The following is a 16,103-nucleotide window of genomic DNA, read 5'->3' as shown; positions in this document are numbered from 1 at the left end:
GGGCACAGTGGTTAGCACTGCTGCCTCACAGCTCCAGAGACCCGGGTTCAATTCCCACCTCAGGCGACTCTCTGTGTGGAGTTTGCACATTCTCCCCATGTCTGCGTGGGTTTCCTCCAGGTGCTCCGGTTTCCTCCCACAGTCCAAAAAAAAATGTGCAGGTCAGGTGAATTGGCCATATAAATTGCCCGTTAGTGTTAGGTGAAGGGGTAAATGTAGGGGAATGGGTCTGGGTGATTTGCGCTTCGGCGGGTCAGTGTGGACTTGTCGGGCCGAAGGGCCTGTTTCCACACTGTAAATAATCTAATCTAAACATCATGGCTTAGACAGAGAACACGGAGGGCCAACACCTCCAACATATTGTCTACCTATCACCATTGTTAACAGCTAACCCGAGAATGCAATTTAACAGATAATCCATCCTTCAATGTATAATTTCAGTTACATCACACTGTAATTTTTGCTATAAATTGTGCGTTAGGATTGAGCCCTCCACAACCACCTCCGAAAGCCAGTGTGCTTCCAATTAAACCTGTTGGATCATAACCTGGTGTCGTGTGTACAGCCCAGTCCAACACCGGCCTCTCCAAATCACATCAACTGGACAGAGAGTGAGAAAACAAACAAACGGCAGCGCCGCTCTCCCGGTCGGACCGGGACGGAGAACGGCCCGGGCTGGGGGGGGGAACGGCCCGGGCTGGGGGGGGGAACGGCCCGGGCTGGGGGGGAACGGCCCGGGCTGGGGGGGGGGAACGGCCCGGGCTGGGGGGGGGAACGGCCCGGGCTGGGGGGGGAACGGCCCGGGCTGGGGGGGGAACGGCCCGGGCTGGGGGGGGAAACGGCCCGGGCTGGGGGGCACGGCTCACTTTACCCCGAGTTTGTTGACTAATTTCGGACAGAACTTCCAGTTCGTCGGCGAACTGACTCTCGAAGCGATCCTCCTCCTCGTCCTCCCAGTCTCCGTCCATCTTCCCAACCAACACAAACTTGCCGCCAAATCGACCCCGTAACCACTTCCAGGGGAGGGGTCACCGTGACGTCATATACCCCGCCCCGCCCCGCCAACAGAGATCGGTCTAAGCGGCTGTCCATCACAGCCGTGGGACGGAAGCCTCTCTTTGATTGGCCGTCTCTCCAGATGGGGTGGGGCTTGGGATGTCCAGGACTGCAATGTGGTGGGAGCCTGAGAGGAGAAGGAGGAGGAGGCCGAGGCCTCTGCCAGATAGATGGGTACACTGGGCCCAGGGCGTCACATTTCAGACTGGAGGGGCCCTTGTATGTTGTAAGGTATGTTTTATTATAGAGAGCCTTCACAGAGCTTTGGACCCAAGCAACTGAATTAAAGCCAAAAGCAGAACACCTGAGGAAGCTGGCAATCTGCAGTACAAGCAGAAAGTGGTGGGGAAACTCAGCATCTGTGGACAGACAGGAAAAAAGAAACAAGACTTAGCATTTCTAGTCCGTTGTGAGTGTTCCTCAGAACTCAGCAGCTGGAAGTCTGCCCACTGATGCTGGGGCAGGAGCAGCCATGGACAGTCAAAAGGCCAAATGTGAAGGAGGGCAGGAATCCTGGCGGGGTGCAGGAATTCGAAAGCCAGGTGCAAATTTTAAAGATCGAATGGTTTTACATTAGTTAGAAAATGATCGACACCGTTTTAGATGAAATGAAAACATGAATTGCTGGGAAAGCTCAGCAGATCTGGTAAAGTCTGTGGAGAGAAATCAAGAGTTAATGTTTCCATTCCATTGATTCTTTTTCAGAACAGAAGCTGAAAAAACTGTGGTTGCTGTTAATCATAAACAAAAACCGACATTGTTGGAAAAGCTCAGCAGATCTGGCAGTATATGTGGAGAGAAATGAGAGTTAATGTTTTGGATCAGGTGAGTTTTCCTCAGGAGGGGGTCAGCTGATCTGAACTCATTTGAGGAAAGGCCACCTGACCCAAAACGATAACTGATTTCTCTCTGCAGATGTTGCCAGACCTGCTGAGCTTTTCCAGCAATTTTTGTTTTGCTTTCTTCAGAACCGTTTTAGATGAGTCGTGTGGACCATAAGATATAACAGCAGAAGTATGCCATTCAATCCATCTGTTCTGCCGTTCAATGAGATCATGGCTGATCCAATCATCCTCAACTCCACTTTCCTGCCTTTCCCCACAACCTTTAATTTCCTTACTGATTAAAAGTCTGTCATTCTCAACCTTGAATTTATCTAAAGATCCAGTAATGATAGCCTTTACTGGTAAACAATACACTAGATTCCCAACCTTCTGAGAAATTAAATTCTTCCTCATTTCTGTCCCAAATATGTAACTCCTTACTCTGAGACTATGTCCAATGGTCCATGACTCTCCCATAAGGGGAAATGACATCTCTACATCTAGCCTGAGAATCTTGAATGTTTTAATAAAGTCACCTCTTATTCTTCTAAACTCCAGTGAGTACATGACACTCTGATAACGCATGCAAAACCTGGAGGGAACTGATTAGCTTCAACAGGGGCACTCCTTTACATCCCAATAGATGAGGTTGATCTTTGGATTTCTGTTAACCCTTTCGAGGCATGAACTGTACTACACAGCGTATGCACTCAACAGTGGGCTCACAGGTTGTGAATGTCATCTTTGAAGTATTGTCTGTAGGTATTGCTGGAATAAATTGCGCCAACATATAGAACTGTGAACCCCATAAATAGAAGGGTTGAGTTCTAGTCACTGAACTTCAGAAAAGATGTTCAGAAGAGAGATTTGGAGAGTGTATAAGGTAGGATTCTGATGAGGGAAGCATTTGTAGTAGTCGAGTGTAGACGTACCAGAGACATTGCTGAAGGTATCATAGCCGATGAGCTGATGAAGGATCGGAGTGACGTTATGGAGGTAGATTATTTGTGGTAGTGAAAAAGGATATGGGGTCAGAAGATTGGCTCAGGGTCCACTTAAGTTTGTGTTACTGGCTAGGGACAGGATGGCATCAATGGGAATGGTGTTTATTACAGTTGTATGGGGTGCAAAGACAGTGGCTGTATCCTACCCACTATACACTTGGAGAAAATTTCAGCTGTCAGTACACTGGCACTGGCCGCCAAAACTGTACAGCGACCTAGAATGTGCATGTAGGGGTCAAACAGATCACTCATAGGTATCATTCCCTTAATGTGATACATTAGTGTGATCGGATTTTCAAAAATCAAAACCAAGCCACATTGAAAAGCGGGGTTGTCTGATGATTGACTGACCAATGGTAGGAATATGGTCAAGGGACATTTGAAATTTCACATGAATGACATCTCCCAGCAGTTATCCAGCCAGAGTTGAGGCAGTGTGGGGAAGGATACAGATCTGCTACATGTGATCCAATGTCATTGGTGTTCACAGAACGAAAGATGAAATTTCACACATTTCCTCCCATAAGCTTACTAAAAAGATACAGGAGTCAGCCCATCAAGACTGCTTCACCATTCAACTAGATTGTGGCGGATCTATTTTCTGTCTTTTTTTCAGATTTTCTAACAGCTGCAGTCTTTTATTTCTGCATTAAAGTTAACAGTCCCCCTTGTATTAAACTAGCGGAGCCTTATCTTCAGTTTTTTTTTGTCTTCCCTTCGATAGATGTGACACGGCTCGGTGATATGGAGACTGCCAGAATAGACAACCTGTGCATTCTATACCAGAGCTCAGATTTCTTGGTAGTGAACAAGCACTGGGATATTCGCATTGATAGTAAGATGTGGTATGAGAACCTAACTGTCCAGTCTCAATTGAAGCACTGGTTTCCTGAGCTTGTTGACCCAGATACTTACTATGGCTTTAGGTGAGTATTTTATGTCACTTAAATTGTGCTATTAGAGTTCATGATATGTTCCTGTGCTCTGAATTTGTCCCATGCAAGGAACTTAAAGAAACTCTCATTTGTATAGTGAATCACGGAGCACTGGCACAGTACTCAGGAAAGAGAGAGCTGTTCCTTTGGGAGCAGCTTTGCTTAAAACAAAACTGAGGCTAGAGTTTTAACGAATCCTACAACTAGAGTGGTGAAGCAAACCTTTTATTAACCAGCACCTTTGGGACTAGGAGTATACCGGTTGATCAAATATCCTGGATAATCAAGAGATGTGCATAGCCACAGTAAACCCTGACCAAGTGAAGCTTCATGACATAAAATCGCTCAGAAAATATATGTAATAACATCAACACATCTTCTGAAATCAATATAAAAACACACAGTAAGTAATAGAAATGTAATGCAGTGGGTAAGCATAGCACAAATATACTTTATTTACAGCATAAATACTCAAACATTGCATAGATCGTATTATTTGAGGTATATAACTTTACTCAACAGTGCTAGTTGATATGGTGCCAGTAAATTCACATGGAATTGGAGCCTGGATCTGTAGAGCTTCAGATGAGATGACATCTCTTCCCATCTTCTGTAGGTAGTTACGTTCAACAAAACCTTTTGCTGTTCACACAGAAGAGTGCAATTGTTGGCAGGCCAGAAACACGAGCTCCCCCAAGCCTTTGTAAATATGTTGACTTGGGTTTCTGCCTAAACAGGTTAGAAATATTATAATGTTACTTTGCAAAAAAAAAATCCATTTTCAGTAGATCAAATGAGTTTAAAAGCCAGACTCTTAGTAACTTTACAGTTGGTGTTTATTTTAAACTTGCAACTTCTTTGTCAGAATTTCAACAAGACCTGGAACTTCTGTATTAACTTTTACTGTCCAATATGTAAGTAATTCAATTGTATGTTGAAGAATGCATTAGAGAACCAATGAAGGAAGATTTAATACGAAAGGTGCAAGTTGTTGTTGTACATGCTGTCAGGGTCACTGTTTGCTTAGTTGAGACAGCACGAATAGACAAATATTCTTTGCTAAATGGGTTTGACAGGCCGTGGTACAGCAGTCTTGAGATTTCCTGGATTTATTTAGTAAACCGTACAGATCTGAAACTTACTCCATACTGAGGAAGCTACATCTCATTAGAAACATGATATTGGGTCTCTATAACTCTGGAGGGTATTTCATCAAAGTTGTTGACTTTAAAGAGGATGGAAAAGAAACTGGGGAGGAGGAGACTGACCATCCTTGCTGTTAGCAATCCATTTTATTTTTCTCTTGTCGTTGCTCTATCAGGCAACTCCTGAAGTATGTCATATGTCTGGCTGCTCTGTCTTTCCAATCTGGATAGTTACAGACAACTGTTTAAAAATATTGCAACTTCTCATAAAAGTGTAGTTTAAAACCAAAAGTATGAGTTCCTTGACCCATGATGTCATTCTTAATGGTAATTTGCCTTTAGACAATTTTGTTTATTCCACATTGGTTTTCCTAAACTTACCGTAATCTGTGCTCAGTTGTTTGCTGCAGCCATTTTAGATCCATGTTTGTTCATTTTTAAAACTATTTTAGTCTATGAAGGTCTTGGGTATTAAAATCAGTTGATGACAATTGAAAGTCCATTCATTACTACTATTATGACAGTATCTTTGCATAAAAGAGACTGAGAATGGAATTGGTATACCGACTATCTAAGTCTCTAGGTGTAAACTGATGACCCAAGGTTTGGTTATGGTAATTAATTTCATATTTTATTTGTCATTGTGTGTAGTGTAAGAGGCCTGCGTTGGATTAGAGATCTAGATGACAAAGGATTTCCTGCTAACAGCAGTGCCGTTACCTTTTCGCCAGGTCTTTTGTTACACATCAGACACAACAGAATTCAACTTAGTAATCATGATGGTGATCTGATTTTCAGCTCATACACAAAAAGGCATGCCATATACCATTGCCTCAATGTGTAATCTTAATGTAGGCTTGACAGATTATGGGTGCCATCTGAAGTCTGGTTCATTCAGGCAAGGCAAGGGGCATTTGTGCTGTGATTCCCATCACTTTTTTTCATGTTTCTGAACAGATTTTGCCATCAGCTTGACTTTTCCACCAGTGGAGCACTGTGTATTGCTTTCAGTAAGCTAGCAGCTGCCAAGGCCTATCGGTGTTTCAGAGACCGTCTGGTTACCAAGGTTTACCTGGCTCTGGTATGCATTTCTTTGACTTGTTTAACTGTTTGCATGCATATTCATTTTGTGCAACATTCCTTTGCAGTACCAATCAAACCCTACAATGCTCTGAAGTCATTGGGGTAAAAACTTCTTTGAGGCGGTCACCTTATAAGATGGTGTCAATTCTGCAGCATATCCATATCCAGTATTCACTTCAATATTTTCATTATTGAGTTTGATAGAATGGAATGTTGAGCATGCCAGGTAAATAGAGAGCTACTGTCAGACTGCCCAAAACAAATTTCTAGCCCACTTTGACTTTGAAATTTGACTCTAATCCTTTAGTTAAACTTGAGTGATTTTCTATTTTAATTTTGAATGTCTGAAATGGCTATACCTTGTGCTCTGTTTACCCAGTCACCACATCATCCCATTTCTAAGTTAAGGCACAGAAGTGAAGTGTGCTGCTATTTGATTTCTATTCCTTGCAAGAATTCACTATCCATGGCTTTGCCTGGAAATTACAGGTGCTGAATATTTGGATGAGTACATGGATAGCCACTTCCCATTCCCTCATGGTATCCACTCATACCCAAATGGTCCAGTCTTGTATATGAAATAGAAATGTAGAGTTGTACAGGATGGATCAGACCCTTCAGTCCAACTCGTCCATGCCAACAGCTATCCTAAATTAACCTAGTCCCATTTGCCAGCGTTCGGCCCACATCTCTCTCAGCCCTTCCTATTCATGTACTCATCCAGATGCCTTTTAAATGACACAATTGTACCTGCATCTACCACCTCTTTTGGCAGCTCGTTTCACACATGCTCCACGGTCTGCATGAAAAGACTACAAGGAGGTTGAACAGTTCAACAACTTCACCAACACATTCCACCCAACCTTAAGTTCACCTGGACCATCTCGGATGCCTCCCTCCCCTCCTGGACCTCTCCATTTCCATCAATGATGACCGACTCAACACTGACATTTTTTACAAACCCACTGACTCCCACAGCTACCTGGATTACACCTCCTCCCACCCTACCTCCTGCAAAAATGCTGTCCTGTATTCCCAATTCCTCTGCCACATCTGCTCCCAGGAGGACGGGTTCCACCACAGAACACACCAGATGGCCTCCTTCCTTAAAGACCGTAATTTCCCCTCCCACATGGTTGAAGATGTCCTCCAACGCGTCTCATCCACATCCCGCACCTCCGCCCTCGAACCCCACCCATCCAACTGCAACAAGAACAGAAACCCCCGGTCCTCACTTTCCACTCCACCAACCTCCGCATAAATTGCATCATCCACTGACATTTCCGCCACTTACAAATGGACCCCACCACCAGGGATATATTTCCCTCCCACCCCTATCCGCTTTCTGCAAAGACCATTCCCTCCGCAATTACCTGGTCAGGTCCACGCCCCCTAACAGCCCACCCTTCCCTCCTGGCACCTTCTCCTGTCACCACAGGAATTGCAAAACCTGTGCCCACACCTCCGTCCATGGCTCCAAAGGAGCCTTCCACATCCATCAAAGTTTCACCTGCACTTCCACACATGTAATTTATTGTATCCGTTGCTCCTGATGCGGTCTCCTCTACATTGGGGATACTGGACGCCTTCTCGCTTCAGAGGACATCTCCTGGACACCCGCACCAATCAACCCCACTGCCCCGTGGCCGAACAGTTCAACTCCCCCTTCCAGAATGCCAAGGACATGCAGTTTCTGGGCCTCTTCCATTGCCACTCCCTTACCACCCGACGCCTGGAGGAAGAAAGCCTCATCTTCTGCCTCAGGACCCTTCAACCCCCATGGCATCAATGTGGACTTCACCAGTTTCCTCATTTCCCCTCCCCCCAACTTACCCCAGTTCTAATCTTCCAGCTCAGCACTGTCCCCATGACCTGTCCCACCTGTCAATCTTCTTTCCCACCTATCTGCACCACTCTCCTCTCTGACCTACCCCCTTCACCCCCACTTCCGTTGACCTATTGCATTCTCAGCTGCCTTCTCCCCAGCCCCCACCCCCCCCCCCCCATTTATCTCTCCACCCCCAAGGCTCCCAGCCTCACTTCTGACGAACCGCTCCGGCCCAAAATGTTGATTCTCCTGCTCCTCGGATGTTGCCTGATCTGCTGTGCTTTTCCAGCACCACACTCTTGACTGTGATCTCCAGCATCTGCAGCCTTCACTTTTTCCCTATGAAAACGCAACCCTCAGTTCCTTTTAAATCTTTCCCCTCTCATCTTAAATCTAAGTCCTCTAGTTTTGGGCTCCCTTTTCCTGAGGAAAGATATCTTGGCTGTTCACCCAATGCATGCCCCTCATGATTTTATAAACCTCTATAAGTCGCTCCTCAGCCTCTGCACACCGGGGGGGAAGCCCCAGCCTCTCCCTATAGCTCGTACCCTCCATTTCTGGCAACATCTCTGTCAATCTTTTCTGACCCCTTTCAAGTTTAACAACATTCTTTCTTTAGCAGAGACATAAGTGCAATACTGGTGAGCTGCTGGTGTCTGGACCACCATTCTGATTAGGAACACTGAATAAGATAGAAAATGATAATGGGAGGTAATTTTCTCTGGTTCCCAGGTTCCCATGTCATGTTGATGTAATCAAAATGACAGCTATGTTTTTCTGAATGGCTGAGGTACTCACTCCCTGCCACTAGGTGGCAGTGTAGCATTAGAGTTACAGCTATCAAAGTCAGAGTAACGGCAAGGCCTTGATGTGATCCTCATTGTTTCATGAAATAAATTGTTATAAAAATGAGGTTGTTCCCTCTTATTTAGATTAGATTAAATTCTCTACAGTGTGGAAACAGGCCCTTCGGGCCAACAAGTCCACACTGACCCTCCGAAGGGTAACCCACCCAGACCCATTTATCTCTGACTAATGCACCTAACACTATGGGCAATTTAGCCTGGCAAGTCCACCTGATCTGCACATCTTTGGATCCTCAAATCATAAATCTGCTTGTATTTCTAATCCTTTGTTACACACCCTGAAGATGAAGGGAGAGAGAAATGATTATATTCCTTTGTCATACGTGTTCCATTTGATTTTTAGTGGCAATTAACAGAAGACTCAGCATATTTAAAGTTAGCATGTCAGGGACTACTGTTTGTCCATTAGGGTTCATAGTCTGCTAATTATTCATAACCTAAAACTTCAAAAATTTGAGGGTAGTAGTATTCAAATAAGTTAATTAGTTTCCAATAAATTTCATGTACATCCTCAGAGGCCACTGTGGCTTTTGTTCAAGGGGACTGGTTAGCTCGGTTGGCTGGATGGCTGGTTTGTGATGCAAAGTGGGGAAAAAAACAGCATGGGTTCAATTCCTGCACTGGCTGAGGTTACATGTAGGACTCTCCTCAACCTCCCACTCATCTGAGTCTTGGTTACCCTCGGGTTAAGCCACCACCAGTCGTCCTTCCTTTTGAGAGACCAATCCTATGTCCATAAGGACTGTAATAATTTTACTTTTAGTTTTTATTATCATGGTTTTAACCCATCTGGGGGCAACGGTGAGACATTTGGAACGTTCAAAATGAAATTGGGTCTGAAGAAGGCACGCGTCGCGAAGGATTATTGCCTCAACATTAAACCTCATGCTAAATGTTGTCACAGGTCAGAGGTCATGTTGCTGTGAATAGGATGCTAATTAAGCGTGCAATCGGTAAAAATACAAACGAAGGAATGACGCACATGATGTGCACTGAAGAAACCCAAGGTAAAGTAGATAATTACAGCTACTCCAGAATGAATTAGCTGCTGATAAATACTGAACATAATAAATAGACAGGGCTGTAAAGACATGGGAGAAAGATGTATTGTCATAGATTTTAAAGGTTAGCATTAACTATAGGACAGTTTCTCACTGGTCTTTCTTTGGACACAAATTTAGGGAGATAAAAGTGGAATCTTTGCTTTATGATTTGGAGGAGCTCGTGTTGGACTCATAGAGTCATAGAGATATACAGAAACAGACCCTTCGATCCAACCCGTCCTCGCCTACCAGATATCCCAATCCAATCTAGTCCTACCTGCCAGCACCCGGCCCAAATTCCTCTAAACCCTTCCTATTCATATACCCCTCCATACGCCTCTTAAATGTTGCAATTTTACCAGCCTCCACCACTTCCTCTGGCAGCCCATTCCATATACGTACCACCCTCTGCGTAAAAGTTGCCCCTTAGGTCTCTTTTATATTTTTCTCCTCTCACCCTAAACCTGTGCCCTCTAGTTCTGGACTCCCCGACCCCAGGGAAAAGACCTTGTCTATTTACCCTCTCCATGCCCCCTGTAATTTTGTAAACCACTATAAGGTCACCCCTCAGCCTCCAACACTCCAGGGAAAACAGCCTCAGCCTGTTCAGCCTCTCCCTATAGCTCAAATCCTTCAACCCTGGCAATTTCCTTGTAAATCTTTTCTGAACCCTTTCAAGTTTCACAACATCTTTCTGATAGGAAGGAGAACAGAATTGCATGCAATATTCCAACAGTGGCCTAACCAATGTCCTGTACAGTCGCAACATGACCTCCCAACTCCTGTACACAATACGCTGACCAATAAAGAAAAGCACACCAAACGCCTTCTTCACTATCCTATCTACCTGCGACTCCACTTTCAAGGAGCTATGACCCTGCATTCCAAGGTCTGTTTGTTCAGCAACACTCCCTAGGACCTTACCATTAAGTGTATGAGTCCTGCTAAGATTTGCTTTCCCAAAATACAGCACCTCGCATTTATCTGAATTAAACTCCATCTGCCACTTCTCAGCCCATTGGCCCATCTGGTCCAGATCCTGTTGTAATCTGAGGTAACCCTCTTCGCTGTCCACTACACCTCCAATTCTGGTGTCATCTGCAAACTTACTAACTGTACCTCTTATGCTCTCATCCAAATCATTTATGTAAATGACAAAAAGTAGAGGCCCCAGCATCAATCCTTGTGGCACTCCACTGGTCACAGGCCTCCAGTCTGAAAAACAACCCTCCACCACCACCCTCTTTCTTCTACCTTTGAGCCAGTTCTGTATCTAAATGGCTAGTTGTCCCTATATTCTGTGAGCTCTAATCTCGCTAACCAGTCTCCCATGGGGAACCTTGTCGAACGCCTTAATAAAGTCCATATAGATCACATCTACTGCTCTATCCTCATTAATCTTATTTGTTACTTCTTCAAAAAACTCAAACAAGTTTGTGAGACATGATTTCCCACGCACAAAGCATGTTAACTATCCCTAATCAGTCCTTGCCTTTCCAAATACATGTACATCCTGTCCCTCAGGATTCCCTCCAACAACTTGCCCACCACCGACGTCAGGCTCACTGGTCTATAGTTCCCTGGCTTGTCCTTGCCACCCTTCTTACACAGTGGCACCATGCTAGCAAACCTCCAGTCTCCCAGCACCTCACCTGTGACTGTTGATGATACAAATATCTCAGCAAGAGGCCCAGCAATCACTTCTCTAGCTTCCCACAGACTGGAGTGGACAAAGTTAAAAATCTCACAACACCAGGTTATAGTCCAACAGATTTATTTGGAAACTGTAGCTTTCAGAGTGCTGTACCTTCATCAGGTGGTTATGGAGCAGGATCATCCGACACAGAATTTGTAGCAAAAGGTTACAGTGTCATGTGGCTGAAATATATTAAACAAACTTGGTTTAAGTCTTTCATTTTTAGAATGGTTTTGCCAGCTTTGTTTGAATGCATTGAGCCAGATTGAAGGAATAGAGGAATGTGCTGAGTAAAAACATTGGAATTTAAATAACATAAACAGACAGAATGATTGTGCTAATATAATAACCATAGAATTAGACCATTTGGCTATTCAGGCCTGCTCCATCATTCAATAAAATTGTTGCTGATCCTCCAACTCAGTTCCACCTTCCTGCATAATCTTCCTATACGCAAAACCATGAGAAATAGGAGCAGGAGTTAACCAAATGACCTATTGAACCTGGTCCATCATCTTATACCATCATGCTAATATAGGCTTCAACTCTACCTTCCAGCCCACTGTCCATATTCCTTGATTCACTTAGAGATAAAAACTCTATCGCCACGTAAAATTTATTCAACAATGAGCATCTACAACCTTATGTGGTAGAGAATTCCATAAATTCACAACTGTTTGAGTGAAGTAATTTCTCCTAATCTCAGTCCTAAATAACTCTTATCATAATACTTTCCCCATATTTTCAATTCTCTAGCCAACAGAAACAACCTCTCAGTGTCTTCCATATCAAGTCCCTTTCAGAATCTCGTATATTTCAATGAGATCAATTCTAACTCTTCTAAACTCCAAAGAATAGCGACCCAATTTACTCAATATCCTTTTCATAGGATAATTTCCTCATCCCAGTGACCAATTTAGTAGAGATAGTAATGGAGAGACAAGCCAGACTTGAAGGAAGAGCGAGGTTGCTTGTCAGACAATAGAATTAATAAACAGATTTCCAAAATTAGCACAGCCAGTTTTCAGAACGTAAATAATTGGGGCCTTGCTGTTTGGTTTGGAGTTAGGCATTTAATCATTGTATTAATTCATAAGGATAGCTAAATTGAATGTGTAAATCAAAAAGTATCTGATGTGAATTTATCCAGAGGAAGCTTATATATTTCTTCTGTCTGATATTATAAAGGTTGTCAAAACCCTAAACCATCTCAGACAGAGATGGTTGTCCTGGCAAGAGGTTTTTACAGTGGAGATCCAGTTACTAAAGTACTCCTGCAGCCTTTAACAGGTTAGTCAAACTCTAAAACTCTAAATAAAAACTGAAAGAACTGTGGATGCTGGAAAACAGAAACAAAACCAGAAATTGCTGGAAAAGCTCATCAAGTCTGGCAGAATCTGGTGGAGAGAAATCAGAGTTAATGTTTTGGGTCCAGTGAACCTTCTTCAGAACTGTAAAACACTGGCTCTGTTTATTAAATGAAATGTACTGTAAATGTGATTAACTTGACCCAGTCTTAGCAATCTCAGTTCTCAGTCAGAAGGTTATGGGTTCACTTTGCACACTTGAATTTTCTGTCCTTCAGATGGATTGTTAAACAAAGATAAGGGGGTGGAATTTAATGTACGTTTTGGAGGCATTAGGACTATTTAAATGGGTGGAGCATGCAGGAAAATTCCACTCATTTTCTTGCATTCCTCCAATTATATCCAACTGGCAGAGCTTGTGGGCAACCTTCCTGAGAAGAGGCCAACTGAGCTGCTCCATCGGCAATTAATGCTCACCTCCTATTGTAGAGGGGGTACATGCCATTCAGGAAGGCCAGTCAGATTTGCTTGCAACCCTATGGGGAGCCTTTGATTGAGGGATGCTTCAATTGAGGTTTCAGGAAGTTAGCGCACATTGAGAGCCAATCCCTGTCCTTGCAGCTGACCCCACTCTCTTCTGTCCACAACAACCATTGATCTTGTCCAGTGTCTCTTATTCCCACCATTGTTTGCTTTTTGTTGGTGAGTAGCCAAGAGAGTTAAAATGGCGAAGGCCATAGCGCTGTCATGAGGAATGTGCAGTAATTAAACGTCGCTGTTGGAGCTGCATTGTCCTGTTGGCAGGGTCTATACTGCTAACAAAGAACTTTATTATTTCAAAGCCTTCTGGAGATCGGATTGGCAGTAGTGCCACCAGTTTTGGTAGTTGAGGTCAGGTCATCTCATTACATTTTGCCCAAAGTTTACAGGTAGGTATAAATAATTCTGTGGCACGGTCTGGCATTTTTCCCAGTGTCCATTCAATATTTGTTCTTCATCAGCTCCTCCAACGATAAGTTGCCTAATGATTTATCTCACTGCTACTTGTGTAGCTGTTCCCTGTACAAATTGGCTGCCACATCAGTGGTTACAGTTTTAAAACAGTTCATTAGCTGTAAAGTGCTGTGGTGATAAAACAGAGTCGCCATTTAAATATAAATTCCAATTGTATGGAGGAACTAGTTTTTATATTGCTTGACTTCTGGGGCATATATTGGAATTAATCACAGATGCTGATGAATAAAGTATTCTCAGATACTTGCAAATCTTTCTTAGTTTACTTTTTTGCAGTCTCCATGGTATATACTTCATCCTGCTGGCTCAGTCATTCAGAGAAGACTAATGATATACAAACTGGAAATGTTAACTTACAGTTGGAAATATGTTGTTCTGTAAGTTTAGAATTGAGGTGCAAATTTTGTGTAAGTTGTTGAAATAAGTTTTACATTATAAATTATGAAATTAATAAGAACAGAAAGGAATGCAGTAAAAGAAACATGATGAATAGAGTTGTCAATGGAACTGAACAATGGAGGTACACTCATCCCATGTTAATACCAATACTTGTTTGTTACCTGAGCAAATTATAGGTCATTCCATTTTGATTTGACAAATTGTTTGTGTATGCTTCCCTTTCTTTGTGTTTCCATTTTCCCTTTCATTACAATTCAGCCTGAAAAATTGGAGAGAATTTAATTCCTTCCTCCTTTGCCATTTTGGTGGTAGATAATCTATTTAATGAGGTTGAAAAATACTGTGTGGTCCTCACCACATTTACACATCCACTAGATGTCCAAAGTGGAAGTGCTGGTGGGTAGTTTTCCTGCCCTGTCGTTATTAAGGTCTAATTAAAAGCCTTATTCTGCTGCTGCTGAAATTAGCTCAGCAGTGGCTGGCATGGGAGCCTGAAGTTGGACTGTCGCTTGAAAACATCCAGGCCTCAGATGTTTATATTCAAATTCCACTTGTAAATATTTTGCATTCTTTTCTTTGCATTATTCATGTGCACATCATTGTTATTTGTTGAGACGATTGTTGCGGAATAAACCGTGGGCAGAACCAATAGGGCTCTGGGGTGTGGTGAGAAATAGACAATAGACAATAGGTGCAGGAGTAGGCCATTCTGCCCTTCAAGCCTGCACCACCATTCAATATGATCCTGGCTGGTCATCCTTAATCAGTATCGTGTTCCTGCCTTATCTCCATAACCCTTGATTCAACTATCCTTGAGATCTCTATCCAACTCTTTCTTAAATGAATCCAGAGACTGGGCCTCCACTGCCCTCTGGGGCAGGGCATTCCACACAGCCACCACTCTCTGGGTGAAGAAGTTTCTCCTCATCTCTGTCCTAAATGGTCTACCCCGTATTTTTAAGCTGTGTCCTCTGGTTCGGCACTCACCCATCAGCGGAAACATGTTTCCTGCCTCCAGAGTGTCCAATCCTTTAATAATCTTATATGTCTCAATCAGATCCCCTCTCAGTCTTCTAAACTCAGTCGCTCCAGTCTTTCAGTGTAAGGTAGTCCCGCCATTCCAGGAATTGACCTTGTGAACCTACGCTGCACTCCCTCAATAGCCAGAATGTCTTTCCTCAAATTTGGAGACCAGAACTGCACACAGTACTCCAGGTGTGGTCTCACCCAGGGCCCTGTATAGCTGCAGAAGAACCTCTTTGCTTCTATACTCAATCCCTCTTGTTATCAAGGCCAGCATGCTATTAGCCTTCTTCACTACCTGCTGTACCTGCATGCTTACCTTCATTGACTGGTGTACAAGAACACCCAGATCTCTTTGTACTGCCCCTTTACCTAAATTGATTCCATTTAGGTAGTAATCTGCCTTCTTGTTCTTGCCACCAAAGTGGATAACCATACATTTATCCACATTAAACTGCATCTGCCATGCATCTGCCCACTCACCTAACCAGTCCAGGTCACCTTGTAATCTCCTAACATCCTCCTCACATTTCACCCTGCCACCCAGCTTAGTATCATCAGCAAATTTGCTAATGTTATTAGTAATACCATCTTCTATATCATTAATATATATTGTAAAAAGCTGCGGTCCCAGCATTGATCCCTGCGGTACCCCACTGGTCACTGCCTGCCATTCCGAAATGGAGCTGTTTATCACTACTCTTTGTTTCCTGTCAGCCAACCAACTTTCAATCCAAGTTAATACTTTGCCCCCAATACCATGTGCCCTAATTTTGCTCACTAACCTCTTGTGTGGGACTTTGAAAGTCCAGGTACACTACATCTACTGGATCTCCCTCGTCCATCTTCAGAGTTACATCCTCAAAAAATTCCAGAAGAT

The 16,103-nt window shown here is 43.5% G+C and overlaps 2 protein-coding genes across 2 annotated transcripts in view; one reads left to right on the top strand and one right to left on the bottom strand.

Annotated features, from left to right (window-relative positions):
• The window catches only part of chtf18 (CTF18, chromosome transmission fidelity factor 18 homolog (S. cerevisiae)), a 112,800-nt gene extending 111,815 nt beyond the window's left edge, over nucleotides 1-985 (bottom strand). The window contains exon 1 of the mRNA XM_043711297.2: nucleotides 872-985. Coding sequence (XP_043567232.2) covers nucleotides 872-968 — 97 coding nt within the window. The 5' untranslated portion in view covers nucleotides 969-985. The remainder of the gene's footprint in view (nucleotides 1-871) is intronic.
• Nucleotides 986-1,152: 167 nt separating this feature from the next.
• The window catches only part of rpusd1 (RNA pseudouridine synthase domain containing 1), a 29,595-nt gene continuing 14,644 nt past the window's right edge, over nucleotides 1,153-16,103 (top strand). Inside the window, exons 1-5 of the mRNA XM_087997930.1 lie at nucleotides 1,153-1,287; nucleotides 3,609-3,810; nucleotides 5,922-6,045; nucleotides 9,646-9,748; nucleotides 12,669-12,770. Of these exons, the coding sequence (XP_087854056.1) occupies nucleotides 3,629-3,810; nucleotides 5,922-6,045; nucleotides 9,646-9,748; nucleotides 12,669-12,770 (511 nt within the window). The 5' untranslated portion in view covers nucleotides 1,153-1,287; nucleotides 3,609-3,628. The remainder of the gene's footprint in view (nucleotides 1,288-3,608; nucleotides 3,811-5,921; nucleotides 6,046-9,645; nucleotides 9,749-12,668; nucleotides 12,771-16,103) is intronic.

The sequence above is a fragment of the Chiloscyllium plagiosum genome, unplaced genomic scaffold (assembly GCF_037043375.1).
Source record: "Chiloscyllium plagiosum isolate Xiang-an unplaced genomic scaffold, Cpla_swu_hap1 HiC_scaffold_20, whole genome shotgun sequence".
NCBI classification, from domain to species: Eukaryota; Metazoa; Chordata; class Chondrichthyes; order Orectolobiformes; family Hemiscylliidae; genus Chiloscyllium; species Chiloscyllium plagiosum.
The sequence above is the reverse complement of the archived record's forward strand: the minus strand, read 5'-3'. Positions and strand labels throughout refer to the sequence as shown.